The sequence below is a fragment of the Somniosus microcephalus genome, chromosome 16, assembly GCF_052327205.1.
Source record: "Somniosus microcephalus isolate GS21.2 chromosome 16, FLI_Smic_1.0, whole genome shotgun sequence".
NCBI classification, from domain to species: domain Eukaryota; kingdom Metazoa; phylum Chordata; class Chondrichthyes; order Squaliformes; family Somniosidae; genus Somniosus; species Somniosus microcephalus.
Window position 1 is genome coordinate 46,016,055 of NC_141002.1, and position 26,767 is coordinate 46,042,821.

The 26,767-nt window shown below is 45.7% G+C and overlaps 1 protein-coding gene across 5 annotated transcripts in view; it reads right to left on the minus strand.

The window, feature by feature from the left end:
* dcp1b (decapping mRNA 1B) overlaps positions 1–26,767 on the minus strand; it is a 144,209-nt gene that overhangs the window by 110,064 nt on the left and 7,378 nt on the right. For 4 of the 5 annotated variants that reach the window (XR_015081366.1, XM_086008914.1, XM_086008912.1 and 1 more), the window contains exon 2: positions 10,291–10,331. The exons of the other annotated variant lie outside the window; for it this stretch is intronic. Coding sequence is in view for 3 of the 4 variants with exons in the window: in XM_086008914.1 (XP_085865040.1) it covers positions 10,291–10,331 (41 nt within the window). In the remaining variant the exon portion in view is untranslated. The remainder of the gene's footprint in view (positions 1–10,290; positions 10,332–26,767) is intronic. 5 annotated transcript variants of the gene reach the window in all.

Below are 26,767 nucleotides of genomic sequence, written 5' to 3' on the forward strand. Positions count from 1 at the left end.
AGAGAGAGAGAGATTGGGAGTGAGAGAGAGAGAGATTGGAGTGAGAGAGAGAGAGATTGGGAGTGAGAGAGAGAGAGATTGGGAGTGAGAGAGAGAGAGATTGGGAGTGAGAGAGAGAGAGATTGGGAGTGAGAGAGAGAGATTGGGAGTGAGAGAGAGAGATTGGGAGTGAGAGAGAGAGAGAGAGAGATTGGGAGTGAGAGAGAGAGAGAGAGAGATTGGGAGTGAGAGAGAGAGAGAGAGAGAGAGATTGGGAGTGAGAGTGTGAGAGAGAGAGAGAGAGAGAGAGACTGGGCCGCCGCGGCCGCTCACCTGATGGCTTTGGGTCGGGCTCTGGGGCGGGACTGTTGATGCCGTGGGGAAGTTTCGTGCGCGGCGCCTCCCGGCACGGCCCGCCGCCGCGGCCCGCGACCTGGTGGCTTTGGGTCGGGCTCTCGGACGGGGCTGTTGACGCCGCGGGGAAGTTTTGTGCACGGCTGCTCCCGGCACGGCCCGCAACTCAAGGCCCAGGCTTCCCGGGCTGCTAGGCCGCACCCGGCGCCAGCACAGCCGCTCGAAATGGCCGTCAAAGTAGGCGAGCCTCCGGGCGAAGGGCAGGGGATCACTTCATTTCCTACTGTTGCTAAATACAATTTAAAACTCAAATAAATTGTTATTTTCCTTAGTTCCCTAACACACAGAAAGTGTGGGAAAAAATCGTGAAGAATCAAGATGGCGGCCGCTCACCTCGGTTCAGAATCATAAGGCCCGCCCACACACGCACCGATTGGTCGACCGTCAGGTCACTGAACTGCAGGATTGGTCAATCGTCAAGTCACTCAACACTCAACTGTAGGATGGCCCGCCCCCGTGACGCAGCGATTGGTCAACCGTCGGTCAACTGTCAGGTCGCTCGACCGTACGATTGGTCAACATTCACGTCACTCAATGCTAATGAGCAAATGAGAGGAACTTTTCCCATTTAATGAGCGGAATTTTGAACGTTTTTTGGATACCGTGGGCACGATTTTTGTCTGACGGAAAAGTAAATACGCCTATAACCAGTCCGTAATCGTAAGCTTTCTATCCCTCCCTCCCCTCCCTTCTCTCCCTCCCCTCCTCTCCCTCCCCTCCCCTCTCTCCCTCCCCTCCCCTCTCTCCCTCCCCTCCTCTCCCTCCCCTCCTCTCCCTCCCCTCCCCTCCCTCCCCTCCTCTCCCTCCCCTCCTCTCCCTCCCCTCCCCCTCCCCTCCTCTCCCTCCCCTCCTCTCCCTCCCCTCCCTCCCCTCCTCTCCCTCCCCTCCCCTCCTCCCCTCCTCTCCTCTCCCTCCCCTCCCCACCTCTCCCTCCCCACCTCTCCCTCCCGTCTCCCTCCCCCCACCCCCTCCCCTCGCCCACCCCCACCCCTCCCCTCCCCCACCGTACCCCACTCCACTCTGTCCCTCTCTCCGGCCCCTCCCCCTGCCTAGCGCCTGAGGTCCGGTGCTGTTGCGATAGCGGCCGTGCAGGGCCTAGCGCTTAAGGCACGGTCGGGTTCTGAGGCCGGGACAGACCGGACCCGAGGTCCCCTGCGTATCGCGCGGCTGATGGACGGCCGCTGCGGGCGGGCGGGCGGCGCATGCGCGGTCAGTGCGGGCGGAGCATGCGCGGTCCAGTGCGGGCGGAGCATGCGCGGTCAGTGCGGGCGGCGCGAGGCGGCCCGCGGGGAGCAGGCAAGGGCGGCTTGGCGGCCGTTAGCGAGCGGGAAACTTCGGGCAGCCCGCCCGCGCTCCGTCCGCGACACCGTGAAACCTGAGAGGGGGAAGTAGAGAGAGACAGAGAGGGAAGAGAAGGAGAGAGAGGGAAGAGGAGAGAGAGGGAAATTTTTTTGAGCTTCAGGCCCCGAGTCCCCCCTGCGCGAGGGTGAGGAGGAGGGGGGGGGCGGTTGCTAAACACAAAATAAAACTCAAATAAATTGTTAATTAATTCCCTAACACATAATTCAAATATTTACCTTACTTCCCTAACACACTGAAAGTGTGGGGGAAAAAATCGTGAAAAATCAAGATGGCGGCCACTCACCACGGTTCAGAAGGATAAGGCCCACCCACACACGTACCGATTGGTCGACCGGTCAGGTCACCGAAGCGTAGGATTGGTCAATCGTCGAGTCACTCGACACTCAACTGTAGGAAGGAACCCGCCGTCCGATTGGTCGACCTCAACGTCACACGGTCCGCTAATGAGATGCTAATGAGCGGAAGGCTGAACGTTTTTCGGATACCGCGGGCGGGATTTTTGTGCGGCCGAAACGTAAATACGCCTATGACCGGTCCGGAATCGCAAGCTTTCTTTTGAGGCGACGCGCGCGTCGGTACGCTCTGTAACTTTCAAACATATAGAGAACAGACAGACAGACAGACATCGGGACAGACAGAAGAGCTCTTAATATATATATATAATGTTGTTCAGAAATTATATAGAAAGTCTTGCTGAATTATAGAGATATACTGATCTTTGTAGCACGGTCTGTTAAACAGCAGCACCTAGTACAGTATACCAAGTGCCAGATTAAATTGGCCGTGCAAAACAATATTTTCTATAATTGTTATAATGGCTTAGGAAGCACTTATATACATATATGTGGGAATGATGAGGAAATAAGTTAGAGCTTTCTAATTTTATATCAGAAGTACCACAATTATAAAAGGATGTAATAGCTGAGCACTTGGAAAACAGTGACAGGATCGGACAAAGTCAACATGGATTTACAAAAGGTAAATCGTGCTTGACTAATCTACTGGAATTTTTTGAGGATGTAACTGGTAAAATAGATACGGGAGAATCAGTGGATGTGGTATATTTGGACTTTCAGAAGGCTTTCGATAAGGTCCTGCATAAGAGGTTAGCGTGTAAAGTTAAGGCACATGGGATTGGGGGCAAGGTATTGACTTGGATAGAAAACTGGCTGGCAGACAGAAAGCAAACAGTTGGAATAAACGGGTCTTTTCCGAGTGGCAGGCAGTGACTAGTGGGGTACCGCAGGGATCGGTCCTTGGACCCCAGCTATTCACAATATATATTAATAAGAACATAAGAAATAGGAGCAGGAGTAGGCCAATCGGCCCCTCGAGCCTGCTCCGCCATTCAATAAGATCATGGCTGATCTGATCCTAACCGCCAATCTACTATTACAGAACCATCTCCTGAATCTAACAGAATTAGACACACGAAAATAGGAGCAGGATCAGGCTGCACGGCCCCTGGGCCCGCTCCGCTACCCACAGGACCATGTCCGATCCGAACCTAGACTCATGTCCAAATTCCTGCCCGCTCCCCGTAACCTTTAATTCCCTTTACTTCTAGGGAACTGTCTATTTCTGTTTTAAATTTATGTAATGATGTAGCTTCTACAGCTTTTTGGGGCAGCATATTCCATGGACCTACCACCCTCTGAGTGAAGTAGTTCCTCCTCATCTCAGTTTTGAAAGAGCAGCCCCTTATTCTAAGACTATGCCCCCTAGTTCTAGTTTCACCCATCATCGGGAACATCCTCCCCGCATCCACCCGATCCAACCCCTTCACAATCTTGTATGTTTCAATAAGATCGCCTCTCATTCTTCCGAACTCCAATGAGTAGAGTTCCAATCTACTCAACCTCTCCTCATATGTCCATCCCCTCTTCCCCAGGATTAACCGAGTGAACCTTCTTTGTACTGACTCGAGAGCAAGTATGTCTTTTCTTAAGTATGGACACCAAAACTGTATGTAGTATTCCAGGTGCGGTCTCACCAATACCTTGTACAACTGAAGCAATACCTCCCTATTTTTATATTCTATCCCCCTAGCAATGAAAGCCAACATTCCATTGGCCTTCTTAATCACTTGCTGCACCTGCATACTAACCTTTTGAGTTTCGTGCACCAGGACCCCCAGATCCCTTTGTACTTCAGTACTTTCCAGTTTCTTGCCATTAAGATAATAACTTGCTCTACGATTTTTCCTGCCAAAGTGCATAACCTCACACTTTCCAGTATTGTATTCCAGCTGCCAAATCTCTGCCCACTTACTTAGCCTGTCTATGTCCCCTTGCAGGTTTTTTATGTCCTCCTCACTCACTACTTTCCCTCCCATCTTAGTATCATCTGCAAACTTTGATATGTTACACTCAGTCCCCTCCTCCAAATGGTTAATATAGATTGTAAAGAGTTGGGGACCCAGCACTGACCCCTGCGGAACACCACTAGTTACTGATTGCCAGTCTGAGAATGAACCATTTATCCCAACTCTCTGCCTTCTGTTAGATAGCCAATCCTCTATCCATGCCAGAATATTACCCCCAATCCCGTGATTTTTTTTATCTTAAGCAATAATCTTTTGTGTGGCACCTTGTCAAATGCCTTTTGGAAGTCTAAATACACTACGTCCACTGGTTCCCCTTTATCCACCCTATATGTTACTTCCTCAAAGAACTCCAGCAAATTTGTCAAACATGACTTCCCCTTCATAAAACCATGCTGACTTTGCCCTATTAAATTATGATTATCCAAATGTCCTGTTACTGTCTCCTTAATAATGGACTCCAAAATTTTACCTACCACAGATGTTAGGCTAACCGGTCTATAGTTTCCAGCCTTCTGTCTACTGCCCTTTTTAAATAAGGGTGTTACATTAGCAGTTTTCCAGTCTGCCGGGACCTTTGCCGAGTCCAGGGAGTTTTGGAAAATTATTACCAATGCATCCACAATCCCTACCGCCACTTCCCTCAAGACCCTAGGATATAAGCCATCAGGTCCAGGTGATTTATCCGCCTTGAGTCCCATTATTTTACCGAGTACCACTTCCTTAGTGATTTTGATCGTGTTTAGCTCCTCCCCCCCTATAGCCCCCTGTTTGTCCAGTGTTGGGGTATTCTTAGTGTCTTCTACTGTAAAGACTGATACAAAATATTCATTCAGTGTTTTTGCCATCTCCATATTTCCCACCATTAATTTCCCGGTCTCATCCTCTAAGGGACCAACATTTACTTTAGCCACCCTTTTTCTTTTTATATAACTATAAAAACTCTTGCTATCTGTTTTTATATTTTTTGCTAATTTACTTTCATAATCTATCTTCCCTTTCTTAAATCAATCTTTTTGTTATTTTTTGCTGTCTTTTAAAGTTTTCCCAATCCTCTATCCTCCCACTAGATTTGGCTACCTTATATGCCCTTGTTTTTAGTCGAATACTATCCTTAATTTCTTTACTTAGCCACGGATGGCTGTCTTTTCTTTTACACCCTTTTCTTCTCAGTGGAATATATATTTTTTGGAAGTTGTAAAATAACTCCTTAAATGTACACCACTGATCATGTATCATCTTACCCTTTAATCTATTTTCCCAATCCACTCTACTCAATTCCGCTCTCATACCTTCATAGTTTCCTTTATTCAAGCTTAGCACGCTTGTTTGAGATCCAACCTTCTCACCCTCTAATTGAATATGGAATTCAACCATGTTATGGTCACTCATTCCAAGGGGATCCTTTACTAGGACATTTTTAATTAATCCTGTCTCGTTACACAGGACCAGATCTAAGGTTGCTTGCCCCCTGGTCGGTTCAGTTACATACTGCTCAAGAAACCCATCCCTAATACACTCAATGAACTCATCCTCAAGGCAGCCCTGCCCAATTTGATTTGTCCAATTAATATGATAGTTAAAATCCCCCATAATTATAGATGTTCCCTTATTACAAGCCTCAACTATTTCCTGATTGATACTCCATCCAACAGAGTTGCAACTGTTTGGAAGCCTATAGACTACGCCTACTAGTGTTTTTTTCCCCTTATTATTCCTTATCTCCACCCAAACTGTTTCATTATCCTGATCTTTTGACCCAATATCATTTCTCTGTATTACAGTGATTCCTTCCTTTATTAACATAGCCACCCCACCTCCCCTTCCTTCCTGCCTGTCCTTCCTGATCGTTAAATAACCTGGTATGTTTAATTCCCAGGCATTGTCACCCTGCAGTCAGGTTTCTGTAATGGCCACAAGGTCATACCCATATGTAGTTATTTGTGCCATTAACTCGTCTATTTTGTTACGAATGCTACGTGCATTCAGATAGAGAACTTTCAAATATGTTTTGTGACACTTAGTTTCTGCTTTTGCCCTTTTTATTACTTTACCTTTTACTCCATACCTTCTGCCCCTTCCTGACATGCTCTGGTTTTTAATTTCCCCACTGCTACCTAAGTCTATGACCTTCTCTGTTGTCATTTTTATTATTTGCTCTCTAGGAACCTCGCCCCCACTAGTTAGTTTAAAGCCCTCTCTACAGCCCTAGTTATATGATTTGCCAGGACTCTAGCCCCAGCACTGGCCAAGTGAAGCCCGTCCCAACGGAACAGCTCCCTCCTGCCCCAGTACTGGTGCTAGTGTCCCAGGAAGCAAAACCCATTTCTCCCACACCAGTCTTTGAGCCACGCATTTAACTCTCTAATTTTATTTGTCCTAGCCAAATTCGCTCGTGGCTCAGGTAATAATCCAGAGAATATTACCCTTGAGGTTCTGTTTTTTAATTTGACCCCTAGCTGCTCATACTCCTTTAACAGAACCGGCTTCCTAGTCCTATCTATGTCGTTTGTACCAACATGGACCACGACAACTGGATCCACCCCCTCCCACTGCAAGTTTCTTTCCAGCCCAGAGGAGATGTCCTTAACCCTGGCACTGGGTAGGCAACACAGCCTTCGGGACTCTCGCTCTCGGCTGCAGAGAACTCTATCTATCCCCCTAATAATACTATCCCCTACCACTACAACATTTCTATTTACTCCCCCCTCTTGAATGGCCCCCTGTTCCACGGTGCTGTGGCCAGGTTGCTCATCCTCCCTGCAGTCCCTGCTCCTGTCCCCACAGGGAGTAAGAACCTCGAACCTGTTGGACAAGAGCAAGGGCTGCGGCTCCTCCAGCTCTACCTCCTGGATCCCCGTACCTGCCTCACTCGTAGTCACACCGTCCTGTCCCTGACCATAGGTTACATCTGAATTAATTAACTTCATAGGTGTGACCACCTCCTGATATCATCAACACGGAGCTGGAGTTCCTGTAGCAGCAGACACTTGTCACAGACGTAATCACCGTGAGCCTCAATGGGGTTCACCGGCTCCCACATCTCTCAACAGTAACACATCGCCTGCTCCATTCTATGTAATTAATTAAATTTTTTATTGTTAGTTATGGACACCCTCGGCCCGATTTTAGATGCTAGTATCCCCTTTAATTAATTGGATTTAAATTAAATCAATCCCTCTAGTTACGCCAGTTAAATGGTTTACTACAGTCACTCTGCACCAGAAAGGCCTTATTAACTACAACCCACAGAGTTAAAGTTTGAAAAGAGCACCTAACACCCCACTTACCCAAACTCACAGCACTCTTTGATGACTCGCACTCAGTGATCTAGACGAGGGAACTAGATGTAATATCTCCAATTTGCTGCAGACGACACAAAGCTGGGTGGGTGTGTGTGCTGCGAGGAGGATGCCGAGAAACTCCAGGATGATTTGGACAGGTTGGGTGATTGGGCAGAAGCATGGCAGATGCAATATAACGTGGATAAATGTGAGGTTATCCACTTTGGTGGCAAAAACAGGAAGGCAGATTATTATCTGAATGGAAATAGATTGGGAGAAGGGGAAGTGCAACGAGACCTGGGTGTCCTTGTGCACCAGTCGATGAAGGTAAGCATGCAGGTGCAGCAGGCGGTTAAGAAGGCAAATGGTATGTTGGCCTTCGTAGCAAGAGGGTTCGAGTACAAGAACAAGGATGTCTTGCTGCAGTTGTACAGGGCCTTGGTGAGACCACACCTTGAGTATTGTGTGCAGTTTTGGTCGCCTTATCTGAGGAAGGATGTTCTTGCCATGGAAGGAGTTCAGCGAAGATTCACCAGGCTGATACCTGGGATGGCAGGAATGACGTATGAGGAGAGGTTGGGTCGATTGGGCTTGTACTCGCTGGAGTTTAGAAGAATGAGAGGGGATCTCATTGAAACTTATAAAATTCTGACAGGACTGGACAGACTAGATGCAGGAAGGATGTTCCCGATGGTCGGGGAGTCCAGAACCAGGGGTCACAGTCCAAGGATAAAGGGTATGCCATTTAGGACAGAAATGAGGAGGAATTTCTTCACCCAGAGAGAGTGGTGAACCTGTGGAATTCTCTACCACAGAAGGCAGTCGAGGCCAATTCATTAAATATATTCAAGAAGGAGTTGGATATATTTCTTAAGGCTAAAGGGATCAAGGGGTATGGGGAGAAAGCAGGGACCGGGTACTGAATTTGGATGATCAGCCATGATCACATTGAATGGCGGAGCAGGCTCAAGGGGCCGAATGGCCTACTCCTGCTCCTATCTTCTATGTTTCTATGTTAATCAACAAAAGTTTTTTTAATAAATGTTCACATGATGTTCCAGCAATACACTTCCTTCAAGTACCAATCTTGTCCAGAGAAGGTAAACTAGTGTCCCATCACACTTCAGGTAAACCCAAATCAATATGCAGATACACAGCAGAGGTCAATAACCAGGGGGCATAGATTTAAAGTAATTGGTAGAAGAATTAGAGGAGAGTTGAGGAGAACTTTTTTCACCCATAAGATGGTGAGGGTCTGGAACTCTTACCTGAAAAGATGGCTGAGGCAGAAACCCTAATCACATTTTAAAAGTATTTGGATATGCACTTGAAGTGCTGCAACCTAGAAGGCTATGGACCAAGAGCTGGAAAATGGGATTGGGTTGATAGATCTTTTCGGCTGACAAGACACAATGGGCCGAATGACCTCTATTTGTGCCATAAATTTCCACGATTCTAGTTTCTACATTAAAAACACAATTTTAAGGTCTTTAGTTTGCCATGAGTTGGGCAAAATACATTCCAGTTCAGTATAAGGTCATTGATATTCTCTTTTGCCTAACATTTTCTTGAAACATTACCCATTCTAATGCCAAAATGTGACTTTTGCCGCAAAGGGAGGATGTTTAATGAATCACATGCAGTCTCCGTTACATACTGTGCAGAGTTTTATAGCCAACATACAGTATATTCTTTACCCAGAGTGGTGAGAATGGACTGGTTGGGCCGAATGGCCTGTTTTGACGCTGTATATTCCATGTAATTCTATGGATTCATGACGGTTCATATCTCCCAAGTTATAAACTAATCCCAAGCCACATGGATGGACAGACAACCTGCTTCCAGGTCTCTGCTAATGCCATTCCAAATCTAAGAGCTAGGAGATACAAAAGACTCAACTTCTAGGTGAGGAATAACCCAGCCTCCCTTAATAGCTCAACAGCACAGCCATCAGCAAAGCTTGCTGTTTTACAGAATCAAAGGCATAAATAAAAATTGTACCATTGTTTAGCACAGTGTGTTGGGCCACTCCATTTCCCTCAATTTTCTACTTTTATACAACATTGTAATATACCCTAGGCCTGGAATTTCATCCATGGGCACAACCCAGAAGTTTGAGCCAAAAATGCACCCATTCTGCCATTGTAAAGTTACACTCAAATTTACTGCCAATCTCATTAGAATACGCCGGAACATTAAATGGGCGTAAATAAATATAAACAATTGGGACCCACCATACATTTCGCTTATTCACTCCAGTGACTGAAGAACAAAATCTAGGCTGACACTCCAGTGCAGTACTGCGTGAGTGCTGCGCTGTTGGATGCCTTTTGGATTAAACGTTAAACCGAGGCCCCATCTGCCCGGTCAGATGGACGTAAATGATCCCATGGCACCATTTCGAAGAGGAGCAGGGAAGATATCCCCGGTGCCCTGGCCAATATTTATCCCTCAACCAACATCACCAAAAAAAGATTTTCTGTTCATTATCACATTTATGTTTGTGGGACCTTACTGTGTGCAAATTGGCTGCTACGTTTCCTATGTTACAACAGTGACTACACTTCAAAAATACTTAATTGGCTGTAAAGGGCTTTGGGACATCCTGAGCTCATGAAAGGCACTATATAAATGCAAGTCTCCTTTAAGTATGAAAATTAAAGTTTGAACTCATGCATTCAGGCAAGGGATCGCTAGATGGCTGTAAAAGATCGAGGAGATTTGGGTGTATTGTACTTACGCACGCAACTCACTTACACCCAAAATTCCAATCTTTAAAACCACGCAATTGGTTTGTACCCAGGTTACACGCGTCTCTGGGCGCAAATACAGAGGAAATTCAAGGCCAAGTAGTTTAAACATTTAGTGCATTTAAAAAATTGAATGGTTATAATGTAAATGAAACCATATCCTACTGATTGTCCATACCTTGCATAAACAAATAAGGTCCCTTCGACGTCAGTCTTCTCCTGTGATTAAAAAGGAAAATTCATACAGCCTTTAATATTTAAGTCATGCATTGTATGGTACAGGAAATTAACAGAAACTCAGTGTAAACAAACTAGCTGGTGACAAATCTCAATTAAAATTAAGGTACAGCATTATATTTTGGAAAAACTATCTTAAGACTTCTGTACTAGTGTGCTGAAATTCCTCTTGCATGGAGATAGCTGGATCTCAGTAGGGCCACCTAGGGGACAGAGGGAAAGTATTGAATACCAAAAGACAACTAAACCCCCTATTTCACACTAAACAACTCGATGTATCAACGACAGAACAGTACAAGAACAACAAATGACTGCATAACGTAATCGAAGCTCATTCAAGATTTAGGAACGGCACAGTAGAGGCCTGGGAGAAGGTTCTCCATCCATCTTTTCTACAACAAGGAAATGGTGTGACCCACACCGCGAACTAGGTAAAATCTTAAGAAGAAAAAAAAAGTACTTTTTTTTTTAAAAAAGAGAAAGGTTACAAATTTGAGAATTTGTAACCTATGAAGTTCAAATTTTATTTGTGTTTTGAGTGTAAGCAATGCCAATTAAATCATACATATTGCAAAGTGAAGACTAGCCACTAGAAGAGTACACATGGCTCTCAAGACTGTCATTTGTCTGTCATTGGCATCAGTCTATGCAGGCACATAAGACATGACACTGCCTAGTTGAAATGGAGACTGTCCTCTTATTCTACTACAAGTTTGGTAACAGAAATGTTCTTATATTTGGTAAGAACCCAATAGTAAAGAAGCACTGAGTAATTTACAAAAAACTGTAGATGCAGGAAATCTGAAACAAAACGGAAAATTCCGGAAACACTCAGCAAATCAGGCAGCATCTGTGAAGATAACAAACAAATTGACATTTCAGGCATGGACCCTTCATCAGAACAGCTAGAAATGTGTTTTGCACTACTGGCGCAGACCAATTTCAACCCCAATACATTTGGATTTTTTTTAAATGTTGATGGGTATCAAGGTAGCATTTCCAGTGTCACAGAATGTAGGTTTGATCTCTTATTGATCGGGAACTGAACCAGAGGCACATCAGACAGGAAGAGACCAAGCAGAGGCTGTAGCGCTCTTTCAGCCATGTGGGGGGGGAAGGGAAATCATAAGCATGAGACACATTTGGGCAGTACTTCGCAACTGCCAGTGGTCGGAGAGTAGACTGTGTGCCTTTCCCTCAGCAGCAAATGCATGGTAAACTTATAATTTAACAGATAATGAGAAAGCTGCTCAAATCATAATTGTAAAGAATGGTGATCCTGAACAAGGAAAGTGTTACTATCTTTCATGCACTGTTCTGTGATTGGCAAGAATGAAATATTTTGCAAATAAATTGTGTTTTGGTTCAGCTTAACACCAGTGTGTGAAGTACACCAAAGAAAGAGAATAAAGATACATTCCTTCTTACCTCTAAAAAGTCATGTTTCAAAAGGAGTAACATTCTTCAGCAATAAACTCTAAAAGCTTAAATAGAAAGTACCATACAGTGCTTTAGTTTTAAATGACTGAAAGAATACCACAACCAATAGTTAGTGCTTCAACCAGTATGTTTAACACTAGTACATTTTCATGCTTAATGCAGTTAACTCCATGGATCACCACTCTATACAACAAACTGGTTAAAAAAATTTATTAGCCCATAAAATATTTAACTCCGTTTTCATTTCCTCGTATCGCTCTCCACCCACATCCCCCTTGCACCCACCCCCAACCGTACTTCCTTCTGTGTCCGCCCTGGAAAAAACTCTCGCCCAACTCTCTTACAACTGCACTTATGAAATCCCAACTGTCTAGCCTCTGGCCCTCCATTCGCCATGACATTTCTGTAGCTATCGATCTGCTCAACCAGACCCTCACTACCACCATTGAAGCCCTAGTCCCTACTAAAACAATTACCCTCTCTCACCCTGGCCGTTCCCCCGGTACGGCTCTCATCTTCGCTCCCTTAAGTCCAAGGGATGCAGACTCGAACGGATATGGCAGACAACTGGTTTAGCCATTCACTGCCAGATCTGGCTGGACCACATAAAGCATGATCAGGCCCTGCTCTCGTCTGCCAAAATTGCTCACTACTCCAGAATAATTCTGGAATGCAACGATAAACCCCTGGCTCCTATTCTCTGCTGCTAACCATCTTCTTAAACCCCTCTCCCCGTCTCCTCCACCCTCATCTCAGGTAACAAGTGTGAGGAGCTCATGGACTTCTTTGTCTCAAGATTGAGACCATCCGTTCAGCTGCCTCTGCCACTTCGCTTCCTTCCACTAGCCCACTGGGCCAAACTTCCTCCAAGCTTCCCTCCTGCCCTAGCCCTGAACTCACATCTTTCTCAAGTTTCTCTCCAATCTCCCCTCATGACCTCTCTGCACTCATCTTGTCCATGAGACCCACCTCCTGCTCCCTCGACCCTATCCCCACCAAACTGCTGACCACCCAACTTCCTTTTCTGGCTCCGTTAGTTGATATTGTTAACGGTTCTCTCTCCTCAGGTACTGTCCCCCTCTCCCTCAAATCTGCCATCATCACCCCTCTCCTCAAAAAACCAACCCTTAATCCCTCTGTCGTTGCAAACTACCGCCCCATCTCTAACCTCCCTTTCCTCTCCAAAGTCCTCGAACGCGCTGTCACCTCCCAAATCCGTGCCCATCTATCCCGCAATTCCATATTTGAATTCCTCCGATCAGGGTTCCGCCCTTGCCACAGTACCGAAACGGCTCTCATCAAAGTCACAAATGACATTCTTTGTGACTGTGACAAAGGTAAACTATCCCTTCTCGTCCTTCTTGACTTGTCTGCAGCCTTTGACATGGTTGACTACTCCATCCTTCTACACCGTTGTCCAGCTGGGTGGAACTGCACTCGCCTGGTTCCATTCTGATCTATCTAATCGTAACCAAAGAATCACCTGCAACGGCTTCTCTTCCCGCTCCTGCATCATTACCTTTGGTGTCCCCCAAGGATCTATCCTTGGCCCCCTATTTCTCATCTACATGTTGCCCCTTGGCGACATCATCTGAAAACACAGCATCAGTTTCCACATGTATGCTGACAACACCCAGCTCTACCTCACCACCATTTCTCTTGAGCCCTCCATGGTGTCTAAATTGTCAGACTGCTTGTCCGACATACAGTTCTGGATGAGCAAACATTTTCTCCAATTAACTACTGGGAAGACCAACGCCATTGTTTTCAGTTACTGCCACAAACTCCATTCCTTAGCCACTAACTGCATCTCTCGCCCTAATATCTGTCTGAGGCTGAACCACTGTTTGCAACCTTGGTGTCATATTTGACCCTGAAATGAGCTTCCAACCACATATCCGCAGCATAACAAAGACCGCCTACTTCCACCTCCGTAACTTCGCCCGGCTCTGCCCTTGCCTCAGCTCATCCGCTGCTGAAACCCTCATCCATGCCTTTGTTACCTCTAGACTTGACTATTCCAACGCACACCTGGCTGGCCTCCCACATTCCACCCTACATAAACTTGATGTCACCCAAAACTCAGCTGCCCATGTTTTAACTCGCACCAAGTCCCGTTCGCCCATCGCCCGTGCTCGTTGACCTACATTGGCTCCCGGTTAATCAGCGCTGGAATTCCCTGCCTAAACCTCTCCGCCTCGCTACCTCTCTTTCCTCCTTAAAACCTACCTCTTTGGTCACCGGTCCTAATTTATCCTTATATATGGCTCGGTGTCAAATTTTGTGTCTTAAAATGCTCCTGTGCAGCACCTTGGAACGTTTTTCTACGTTAAAAGGTGCTATATGAATACAAGTTGTTGTTGTATCTACACTATATTATCAGGAATAAAGACAACATACCAATTTCTCTCAATGGAAATATGGTTCCTCCTCTATTATAATATTCTAATAATACATGATGCCTGGGGATTGTCTTCTATACCTACTATGTTCCCAATTTTGAATTTGTGTTGATGACCATTGTAGGCAAAAAAACATCCAAAACCATCTAATATGGTATATATTTGTGTTTCATACAAAGGCATAAAATATAGAAAATTAAAATTAGTTTCTGCTTAAAACCATGAACAATGTTCAACAACTGCAGGTCTAATTTTATGTGGTCTACTGTCATGTTGAATTCTAGCGCTCAGCAGCTAGTCTTGCAAAAAAGGGTTTTAATAATCTGACCTCAGGTTGATTTATGGAAGTTTGTTACTTAGCAGGTACAAATCAGAGATTTAAATGGAGCTCTTGCTAAATAGTTTTGTATTGTGCAGATAAGCATAGTTCATATTGTTTATAGAAGCTAATATGGTGCAAGGAATTAACTGTGTTCATAACATGGAGTAAAGAGCTAGTACTGGTGGAAATCTTGTTTGTAATACTTATAGGTTTTGGCTGGATCCCGACCAATGTATTATAATGATGAAGTTACACAGCAACACATTTTGAAGCTGGTCACTATCCAAATTGGGATTTGAATGCAAACCAACTAGTTTTATCAAATGGTCATAGACTTTCAGAATTATGTTGGGCCAGAATTTGTGGTCGGTATGACCCCTTTGGAATGGACAGCAAGTTCGGGATTTCCGCATGCACTTGCACACGCGCCAAATCCCGAACTTGCGATCTGTCAAGTTCCGACTTGACAGATGATCCACACAGACATTGAAATCCCAATTGCTGGTGTAGAATTGGGCTAACTGTCCGCCAACTGCCCAGCAATTACATATGAAAATTTTATGGCTGGTGCAAACAGGCACAGGGACTGCTGGCACAGCGTAAAGGGATGCCTCCTGACAAATCCAAGTAATATATTAATTTTAAAAGCTATACGAGGCCAGAAATGGAAGTATTTACATATGACCCACAGGATTTTGTCCGTGAAAAGTAAAGAACTATCTTACAATAGATTTTTGAAGAAAACATTATTCTCAGGTTTATAAAATGTTTTTGCTGGGAGGAAAAAAATGAAAATGTAGATGACATCCAAAATGCATTCTGCACACACCCAGACCCCAAAATCACAAATTTAAGTTATTTTCGAAGTACTGAATTGCAAAGACTAACGATCTCCAATAGTATTAATGAGAGACCCTGTATTTGCTAATTGGAGCACCAGCCCACATGATCCCAGGTACGCTTACGCACACGATGCCCCCCCCCCCCGGGATCCGCGGGCCACTACGCTATCCTCTACTCTAGTGTTTGACAGCAACTTCTCGGAGGAGGGTTCCAGGCAGGTAAGTGCGCATTTGGTTCGGATACCAGCAGCGTAATCCTTAATTACATCGATGACCGCAAAATCCGGGCCATCATTTTAAGCATTCTGTGCGCTTTTGTACCAGACTATCATCTTTTTACAAAAGCAAAATACTGCGGATGCTGGAAATCTGAAATAAAAACAGAAAATGCTGGAAATACTCAGATCAGGCAGCATCTGTGGGGAGAGAAACAGAGTTTCAGGTTGATGACCTTTCATCAGAACTGGAAAAAGTTAGAGATGAAACAGGTTTTAAGCAAGTACAGAGGCAGGGAAAGGGGGGAGGGGAGGAAAGAACAAAAGGGAAGGTCTCTGATAGGGTGGAAGGCAGGAGAGAATAAATGACAAAGCAAGGCAAATGGGGGTGGTAATGGGACAAGTACAGAAACAAAAGATGGCCTAGAGGAGGTGTAAATGGCAATAGCAGAATCATGACCAACAGCTGCTGTCCAAAAAAAATGGGCACAGCGGTTATGATCTGAAATTGTTGAACTCAATGTTGAGTCCGGAAGACTGTAAAGTGCCTAATTGAAAGATGAGGTGTTGGTCCTCAAACTGCCGTTGAACTTCATTAGAACAGTGTCGGAGACCGAGGACAGAGAGGTCAGAGTGGGAGTGGGGCAGAGAACTTAAATGACAAGCAACCGGAAGCTCAGGGTCACACTTGCAGACTAAACAGAGGTGTTCCGCAAACCGATCATTCAATCTACGTTTGGTCTCCCCAATGTAGAGGGGACTGCAATGTGAGCAGCGAATACAGTATTCTAAATTGAAAGAAGTTTAAGTAAATCGTTGTCTCTCCTAGGAGTGTTTGGGGCCCTGGACGCTAGGAAGGGACGAAGTAAAAGGGCAGGTGTCGCATCTCCTGCACTTGCGCGGGAAGATGCCGTGGGAAGGGGAGGGTGCTTTGGGGGTGATAATGGTCCCTTCGGAATGCTGAAATGGGAGGGGAAGATGTGGTGGCATCACGCTGGACGTGGCGGAAATGGTGGAGGATGATACAGTGAATGTGGAAGCTGGTGGAATGGAACATGAGGACAAGGGGAACCCTTGCGTGGTTCTGGGAGGGAGGGGAAGGGGCGAGAGCAGAAGTACGGGAAATGAGACGGACACGGTCGAGGGCCCTATCAACCATGGTGGAGGGGAATCTTCGGTTGAGGAAAAAGGAAGACATATCGGAATCACTCATATGGAAGGTTGCATCGTCAGAACCGATGCAACGGAGTCGGAGAATGGAAAAGAGTCCTTACAGGAAGCAGGGTGGGAGGAAGTGTAATCAAGGTAGCTGCGGAAGTCAGTAGGCTTATAGTAGATATTGTTCAACAGCCTATCCCCAGAAATGGAGATAGAGAATTCGAGGAAGGGAAGAGTCAAAGATGGACCATGTGAAGTTGAGGGAAGGGTGGAAATTGGAAGCAAAGTTGATGAAATTTTCCAGTTCGGGGCGAGTGCAAGAAACAGCACGAATACATTCATCAACATACCGGAAAAAGAGGTGAGGGAGGGGACCGGAGTAGGGCTGGAACAAAGAATGTTCCACATATCTCACAAAAAGGCAAGCATAGCTAGGACCCATACAGGTTCCCAAAGCAACACCTCTTATTCAGAGAAAGTGAGTGGAGTCAAAGGAGAGGTTGTTCAATGCGACAACAAGTTCAGCCAGGCGGAGGAGGGTGGTGGTGGATGGGGACTGGTCGTTCAAGGAAAAAGCGTAGAGCACTTTGGCCGTCCTGGTGGGGGATGGAGGGGTAGAGGGATTGGACGTCCATGGTGAAAAGAAGACTGTTATGTCCAGAAAATCAGAAGCTGTTGAAGTGGCGGAGGGGGTCGGAAGAGTCACAAATATAGGTGAGATGAGACTGGACAAGGGGAGAAAAAGAGGCGAGATAGGAAGAAATTAGTTCCGTAGGGCAAGAACGGGCTGAAACGATGGTCTACCAGGGCAGTCCTGTTTGTGGATCTTGAGAAGGAGGCAGAAGCAAGCTGTGCAGAGTTGGAGACTATGAGGTTGGAGGCCATGGAGGGAAGATCTCCAGGGGAGATGAGGTAATTTACAGTCTGGGAAGTGTTAATTTAGTTAAGGATCTATATAGGTTAGACTTGCTTAAAACCTGTTATATCTCTAACTTTTTCCAGTTCTGATGAAAGGTCACCGACCTGAAACGTTAACTCTATTTCTCTCTCCACAGATGCTGCGTGACCTGCTGAGCATTTCCAGCATTTTCTGTTTTTATATCATCTTTTTAGTTTTTTTGCACTCTGGTCTGCTCCCAGTGTTTTTCAGCAACTGCTGCTCCGCAGACTTAACACACCATTTATTAACCGTGGTTCAGCACAAGTTATCATCATTTTTAATTTTGGGGTCCCTCGCTCTGTGTTTGATACCTGTTGGCTTTGGTCCCAATTGTTCCAACTGCCATTCCTGCCCCAAATCCAGATTTGCAGCAAGATCCTTGCTTCACTCCATCTACAAGAAATAAATTCTGCTTATTTCTACCAAGATACCCAAGCTCCATAAGAGCACCCTTCAGAAATCTCACAGGAAAGTCTTAATTTATTTTAGAAGATGGGAAGAAAAGGTCTATAGAGGTTAGAAAAATGTCCCAAAGTACCTTGCAGTGGCATAATAAAAATCGATGCCAAGCCAAAGGAGGAGATATTAGGAATGGCAACAACAAAAAAGCTTTGTCAAAGAGTTGGGCTTTAAGGAGGGTCTTAAATAGGGAGAGGGAGATGGAGAGGCAATGGGGTTTAGGGAGGGAATTCCAGAGCATGTGGTCTAGGCAGCTGAAGGCATGGCCACCAACTGGGAGGTGGGGGTGGGGGATGGTGGAGGCAGAAGATATTGGCCCAGAAATTAGGTTCGGGGGCTTGCCGCGCGTGCAAGCCCCCGATGTGCACTTACCCAGCGTGCTGACATTTCAATCCTGGCCCGCATTGCATTTCCTGTCACTGGCCCGCTTCAGGTCCTGCCGCGCTGTGCGTGCGTGACCCAGCGGCGTACTTAGTGCGATGAGCCGGCTGGGATCACGTGAGCACTGGGCAACTAATGGGAGGTTGCAAAAGTTCATTCATGAGTTTGATAGTAAGAACTGTCAAACTCATGAAAACTCCTGGCCCCAAAACACTACTTAAACTTGAAAGAAAATTTTAAAAAACATCGCACTACTTAAATAAACTATAAATAACTGTAAAAAACTATTTTAAACAATAATTTTAAATTTTGAAAAAAATTATATAAAAAAAAAAAAATCAGGGCTAAAAATACTTACCTTACTGCAAAGTCTTCAAAAAAAATGAACCTGTGGAAAAATTTTCTAATTTTACTTAATAGACCACTTACCTGTTAAAAGTAAGTACTTACGGCTGCTTTTTCCACGCGTAAAAACCGGAGGCTTTTCCCCACGGGCAACTCTTCAAAAAAAAAAGGCAAGTTCAGCGCGCACGCGCTACCTGAAACCTCGCACGCGTTCCGCCTCTTAACCCCTTGGGTCAGAGGAGAGGAAATGCCAGTTTTCCCCGCATGCGCTGTGCATGCTGAAAACCGGCAATTCCTCCGGGCCCATGCGTGAGTACCCCGTCCGTACTCATGCGTTGGGACAGGAATTGCTGGCCCAAGAATTTTAAATTTGAGGTGTTGGGGGATCGAAAAACCAAGTAGGCCAGCAAGGACAGGGGTGATGGATGAGCCAGACAACATACATCCAGCATGGGAGGTTGTCGAGGGGAGCATTAGGATAGTCAAGTCCAGGGTGACAAAGTCATGGATGAGGGTTTCAGCACAGATAGGATGAGGTAGGGACGGAGACAGGTATTGTTACAAAGATGAAAGTAGGCAGTTTTTGTTATGGAGAGGATATGGTGTTAGAAGCTCAGCGCAGGACCAGATAGGATGCCAAAGTTGAGAAGAATCTGGTTCAGACAGTGGCTGGGGAGAGGGAAGTCAGCGGCAAGAGTACAGAGTATGTGGTAGGGCCAAAAACGATGACTTCGGTCTCCCCAATATTAAGCTGGAGGAAATTACAACTCATCCAAAATTGAATGTCAGAGTGGAGCTGTCAAGAGAGGTGGTGCAAAGGTAAAGCATTGTGTCATCAGCGTACATTTGGAAGCTGACCCCAAATCTTAGTATGATGTTTCCAAGGGGCAACACGTAGATAAGGAAGAGGAGGGGGTAAGAATACACCCATGGGGGTCTCTAGGAGCAACATTCCTTCAGCATTCAACCTTAGAAAAAAACTCTCTCCTTCTGCAAACAACTTGCTTTAAACTGCACTTTCTCACTCCCAACTGCTAGCCTTTGGCCCTCTGTCAGCCTCAATTTGCACAACTATTCCCTCAACGTTACTTCTGATTTAGTCACCCCCTGCTATACCTTCATTGTCTCCAATCCTTCCCATTCCCTTTGTGCAGCCCTCAAATCAAAGGGGCATAAACTTGAGTGAGCCTGGTGCAAAACTGGCTTAACCATTTACCGCCAGATATGGCTTGAACACATCAAGCGCTACTAGACCTCGCTCTCCACTGCCAAAATTGTCCACTATTTTAGGATTTTCCTGAAGGGTCCTTTTATCTATTACTGCCCACCTCCTTAAAGACCTCTCCCCTACCTCTAATGCCAAGTGTGAGGAGCTCATGGATTTCTTTGTTACCAAAATCAAGAACATCCATTCAACTGCCTCGCTAAAACAAAAAAGTGAAATACTGTGGATATTTGGAAATCTCTATTTCAACTGCTGCCTTTCTTTCCCCTTGCTCACCATCCTTACCTCACTCCTCCTCTTCCAGGCCTGATCACCCATCGCTCTCCTATTTCACTTCGATTTCTCCCTGCCCCCTCCAAGATAATTTTCTCCGCGACCGACCTCTTACACAATTGACCCCATTTCCACTAAGCTCCTGTTCACCAACTGTACACCTTGTTCACATGCCAGCTGACATTGTAAATGGTACCCTCCAGAACACTTTCCAGATTCAGTGATGCACTCAGACTCTATTATTTGACACAGCATCAGGTATGCCCCCCTCCTGGGATTCCACTCACTTCGCTCTATTCTTAACTATTTGATCATAACCAAAGCAGCTCTCACAATGGCTTTTCTTTCCACCCCTGCATCATCACCTCCACAGTCCCCCGAAGTTCCATCTTTGGCCTCCTTCTCTTCATCATTCATATGCTGCCCTGTGTGACATAATTTGCAGACACCAGGTCAGCTTCCAATTGCAGACTGATGACACCCAGGCCTACCTCCCACCACCTCCCTCAATCCCTCTATTACCTCTATTCTGTCAGACTGCTTGTATGACATCCAGTCTTGGATATGGCTCCTGCTAAATATTGGGAAGACTGAAGCTATAATTTGTCCCCAGCCACAGAATCCGCGCCCATCAACTTCCTCAGCCACCGTCTAGGCTGAGTTTCCATCCCCAAATTCTCTCCATCAAAAAAACAACCAATTTCCACTTCATAATATTTCCTCCTCTGCCACTAACTCAGCCCACCTGCTGTAGATTTGACCAGTCCAGTGCTCTCTTTGCCGGCTTACTATCCTTCTCCCTCCATAAACGGCAGCTAGTACAAAACTGTGTTGCTCAAATCCTGTCCCACACAAATCCATTTGGCCATCAACTCCACACTTGCTAACCTACCTAACTTTCCAATACACCAATGCCTCAAATTTAAAATTCTTGTCCTTGTCTTTAAATCCCTCCACTGTCTTGTGCCTTCCTACCTCTGTAACACTTCCTCCAGCTCTACAACCAATGAATTCTCCGTTCTTCTGATTCCAGCCTCTTGTGCATCTCCCCACCCTTCATCTCAGCGCTAGTGACTGTGCCCTCAGTTGCCGAAGAATTCCACTCTCTGGAATTCCCTCCCGAAACTCCTCCATCTTTCGACCTCCCTTCCCTCGTTTAAGACACCTCTTCTTCCTCAGCCTTTGTTCACTCCAGGTAATATCGCTCTGGCAGAGCGTCCGTTCCTCACCACACCTTCATAAAGCACCCATGATATTTTTCTACTTTAAAAAGGCATATATAATGCAAGTTGTTGTTTATTCTTATCTTTGGAATCCTTCCTTTGGGACACTTTCAATTATCAAGAGATAGTAAGAGCACAGAAAAATTGAATTATTCACTGCTGAATGAATGGATTATGAATTTCTTGGCTGCATGATCTAATTGTGGAGGATATAATACATTTCAACAGATCTAGCTCATTCTATATTCACAAAATCTTTAACAGTTATTATAGTTGAATACCAACATTATTCTGTCTGATGTACATCATATTTCACATATATTACAAATGCTTCGAGTTACTTTAGTACACATTGAGAAACATGTCCCAAACTTCCTCCTCAGCCAACACCAAAAAAAATCATCTGGTTATCTATTCATTTGATATTTATGGTATCTTGCTTTGTGCAAATGGACTGTGTGTTTGACTACATAACAGTGACTGCACTTCAAAAGTTTGCAGATGACACAAAGCTGGGTGGGCGTGTGTGCTGTGAGGAGGATGCAGAGAAACTCCAGTACGATTTGGACAGGTTGGGCGATTGGGCAGATACATGGCAGATGCAGTATAATGTGGATAAATGCGAGGTTAATCCACTTTGCGGGCAAAAACAGGAAGGCAGATTATTATCTGAACGGCAATAGATTGGGAAAAGGGGATGTGCAATGAGACCTGGGTGTCCTTGTGCACCAGTCGCTGAAGGTAAGCATGCAGGTGCAGCAGGCGGTTAAGAAGGCAAATGGTATGTTAGCTTTCATAGCGAGAGGATACGAGTACAGGAGCAAGGAAGTCTTGCTGCAGTTGTACAGGGCCTTGGTGAGACCACACCTTGAGTATTGTGTGCAGTTTTGGTCGCCTTATCTGAGAAAGGATGTTCTTGCCATGGAGGGAGTGCAGCGAAGATTCACCAGACTGATACCTGGGATGGCAGGAATGACGTATGACGAGAGATTGGGTCGATTAGGCTTATACTCGCTAGAGTTTAGAAGAATGAGAGGGGATCTCATTGAAACTTATAACATTCTAACAGGACTAGGCAGACTAGATGCAGGAAGGCTGTTCCTGATGGCGGGGGAGTCCAGAACCAGGGGTCACAGTCTAAGGATAAGGGGTAAGCCATTTAGAACTGAGATGAGGAGGAATTTCTTCACCCAGAGAGTGGTGAACCTGTGGAATTCTCTACCACAGAAGACAGTTGAGGCCAATTCATTAAATATATTCAAGAAGGAGTTAGATATGTTTCTTAAGGCTAAAGGGATCAAGGGATATGGGGAGAAAGCAGGGACAGGGTTAGGGTTGCAAAGTTTCCGGTAAATTTCCGGAAATTTTCCACGGGAAGTTTAGCTTGGGAATTTTGCCCAAAAAAGCACATGCTAGCATAATATTGTTTTTTTTGTATTTCTTTTTTTTCCCCCACAGGTCCTCTCTTAAAATTACTAACAGAGATGGAATCTTAATTATTAAGGAATTTCTTAATCAATATATGTTTATCTTCTTACTTGGCTTGTTTTAATAATTACAAGTTTTGTGTGTGACTGTGAACAAATGTGTCCTGATTGGTTGGATGAGCGATTAGCTCCCTCTATTTGTAATATTTGCATATCGAATTGGGATTGGCCTGCAGGCATCTGTAACACTGCTATAGTTTTTTTAAGATCCAGATTAGGGGTCCTGAGGGAAGTCATTTTGTTTTCTGCTGATGTTGTGATGATGCAGTAAGTAAATCAGACTTTATACCAAATAAACCAGTTACTTGTTGAACTCTGTTGTCCTTCAATTTAAAATATACAAAATAATACACTATTGGTGATGTAGCGTCGTGTGTGTACAGGTCATGCTTCCATCACATGGAGCATCAGCAAAAATGTACTCACCCTGTTGCAATCATGCTGATCGACCACAGTTCGACACAGAGATGAATGCCCTTTATTTCTCTGCATAGAACAATGCCACGTTTACCGTCGGATGTGTGGAAGCATTTTACCCCAGGCATTAAAGATGGAAAGACTGTGTACATGTACAAACACTGTAGAAAGCCATATGTAAAGAATGCCACAAAGATGCAGCAGCATTTATCCAAATGCAACAACTTCACTCAAAGCTCACAGCAGTCAGCCCAGAGTTCCTCTGCTTCCATTCAAGAAGATGATGGTTCTCATTCAGCATCAGGCTCCTTATCATCAGCAACTCCTGGCCCACTTGGAAGGTTCTTTGATACAATGGATAACCATAGCCAGAAGAATGCAGATGAGTGCCTTGCTAGAGTTGTATATGCAACAGGCTCACCCCTCGTGCTCACAGCCAATGTGTACTGGAAGAGATTTTTCAATGTTATTCGCCCTGCATACGGTCCTCCCACCAGACATGCTTTGTCTACTTATTTGCTGGAGGCTGAGTATAATAGAGTCCAAGGAAAGCTCAAAGACACGAAGGACAACAGACACATACATTGCTGATGAGCTGAAAGCGGTCATCAACAATCTTGGATCACAAAAGGTTACTGACAATGCTGCGAATATGAAGGCTGCTTGGGGTCAAGTGGAGGAGGCCTACCCTCATATTACGTCTATTGGGTGCACTGTTCATGGGCTCAACCTGCTCCTCAAGAACATCATGGGTTTGAGAACCATGGAAGCACTGTACAAGAGAGCCAAGCAAGTTGTTAAGTATGTCAGGGGAAAACAGGTAGTTGCAGCAACCTACAACTCCAAGCAAATGACAAAGAACAAGAACACCACACTGAAGCTGCCCAACAACACTAGATGGGGTGGTGTTGTCATAATGTACAACAGCCTTCTGGAGGGTAAGGAGTCGCTGCAAGAAATGGCAATATCCCATTCTGGGGATATGGAAACCACCATCAAGAAAATACTGCTGGATGATGTGTTTTGGGAGAGAGTGGTTAGCAGCCTTAAACTACTCTCACCAGTAGCATCTGCAATTGCTCAGATTGAAGGAGATGACACTGTCTTGTCAGATGTTCTCAGGCTTTTTACTGATTTAAAAGAACAAATCCGCATTGCCCTACCCACATCCCTGCTGCTCAAAGCAGAGGAGAAGGCAGTTGTTCAATTCATACAGACGCGTCAAGAATTTTGTGTCAAGCCGATTCATGCTGCAGCATACATGCTGGACCCAAAGCATGTTGGGAGACCAATACTTTCTGGAGAACAGATCAACAGCGCTTACAGTGTGATTTCTACCCTCTCACACCATCTCAATCTGGATGTGGGCAAAGTTCTGGGAAGTCTGGCAAAGTTCTCTACCAAGCAAAGTCTTTGGAATGGGGATGGGATATGGGAATCATGCAAGCATATCAGTGCACATACCTGGTGGAAGGGACTTTGTGCATCTGAGGCCCTGTCACCTATTGCATCGGTGATACTCCAAATCCCACCTTCATCAGCGGCCTCTGAACGAAACTGGTCACTTTTTGGGAACACGCATACAAAGGTGCGCAACAGGCTGACTAACAAGAGAGTGGAGAAACTGGTGGCTATCCGGGCGAACCTACAACTTATTGAGCCAGATACAGAAGTGTCCACCACACAACTAGACACTGACACAGAGGAGGAAATGGACATGTCAGAGCCAGAGTCAGAGAATCAGGAGGAGCAATGAGGAGTAGAAGACTCATGAGTAGAAGACTCAAAGGGACAAAATAAGGACAAATTACAGGCTAAATAAGCTGACGCTCTTTTTATTTTATTTTAGATGGGTCTTTTTTGTGGGGGTTCAATAAAGTTCAAAATTATAACCTAAATAAAGTTTTGAAAGCCTGTTTTTATTTGTATGGAACAATATGTCTATTTTGACAACAAAGATAATATAAGGGTCAGAGACAAAAACCATCAGTGTGCAAAAAAACTCAAAATTCCCATAAATTCCCAAAATTCCCATGGAAAGTTTTGTGGTAAACCACTGTTGTTAGTATTGTTGTACTTGTCTGTGCATGCCTCAGCTGACTCCGCCCCTGGCTCCACCCTCATGGCTGGGTATAAAGGTCGCTGCTCAGAAGCCTCCGGCCCTTTTGGATACCAGGCAACCCCAAGAGGCATGCTCTGTTCTTTGGTAATAAAAGCCTGTTTATTACTTACTCAATCTCCAGTCTTTTGTAGCAATTGATAGTGCATCAATTTTATTACCAAAGTTAAATGTTGGCTGCGGATGCTGATCAACCGATGGCGCAAAACGCTGAGCAGCAGGCGCTGCTGCGAGCCCTCAGACCAACATGCCTGGACCTAGACCCCCAAGAAGCGGGTTCGTCGACTAAATTCGCACAATGGCTGCGTTGCTTTGAGGCGTATCTGGAAGCCTCGACCGTGACTCTTGATGAAAATAAACTGAAAATCCTGGCCTCGAAGGTGAGCCACCAAGTCTATACTTTAATCCAAGATGCGACGACCTACGCGGCGGCTATCGACCTACTGAAAGGGCAGTATGCACGCCCGGTTAACACGGTCTATGCCAGGCACCTTTTAAGATCTCGCAGACAGCAGCCCGGGGAATCGGTGGAAGCCTTCCTACGGGCACTGCGGGTACTCGGACGCGGCTGCGACTGCAAGGAAGTATCGGCCGCGGCACATGCGGAGGGACTGATACGAGACGCTTTCGTTGCGGGTCTAAGGTCCGACTACTCCCGGCAGAGGCTGCTGGAGAAGGGTGAAATAGACCTGACAAAGGCAGTGTCCCTCGCGCTCTCGCTCGACGCGGCCCACAGAAATATGGACGCTTTCTCCCCTCATCGCCCCGCGCCGTGGACGCCGCAATCTTGGGCCATGGGACCGCCACCTCCAACTGCTGCAGCGATGTCCAAGGCACAAAAATGCTATTTTTGTGGCCAAGCTAAACACCCTAGAGCACGCTGCCCCGCGAAGAATGCTACCTGCTCCGGCTGCGGGAAGAAAGGTCACTACGTTAGCGCCTGCAAAGGGAAGACCGCTAACGCCAGCAGCGCTGCGTGCGAACCGTGGGCGCAGCCATCTTGTCCGCCATCTTGGGCTCCCCCAGCCGCGTGGGGACCGTGGGCGCCGCCATTTTGTCCGCCATCTTGGACGCCTCCGACTTTGGTTACGGGGGACCCGGACTCCACCACCGCCTCATCGGACGACCGCATCGACACGCTTGAACATACGCTGGCTTCCGTGACGCTGG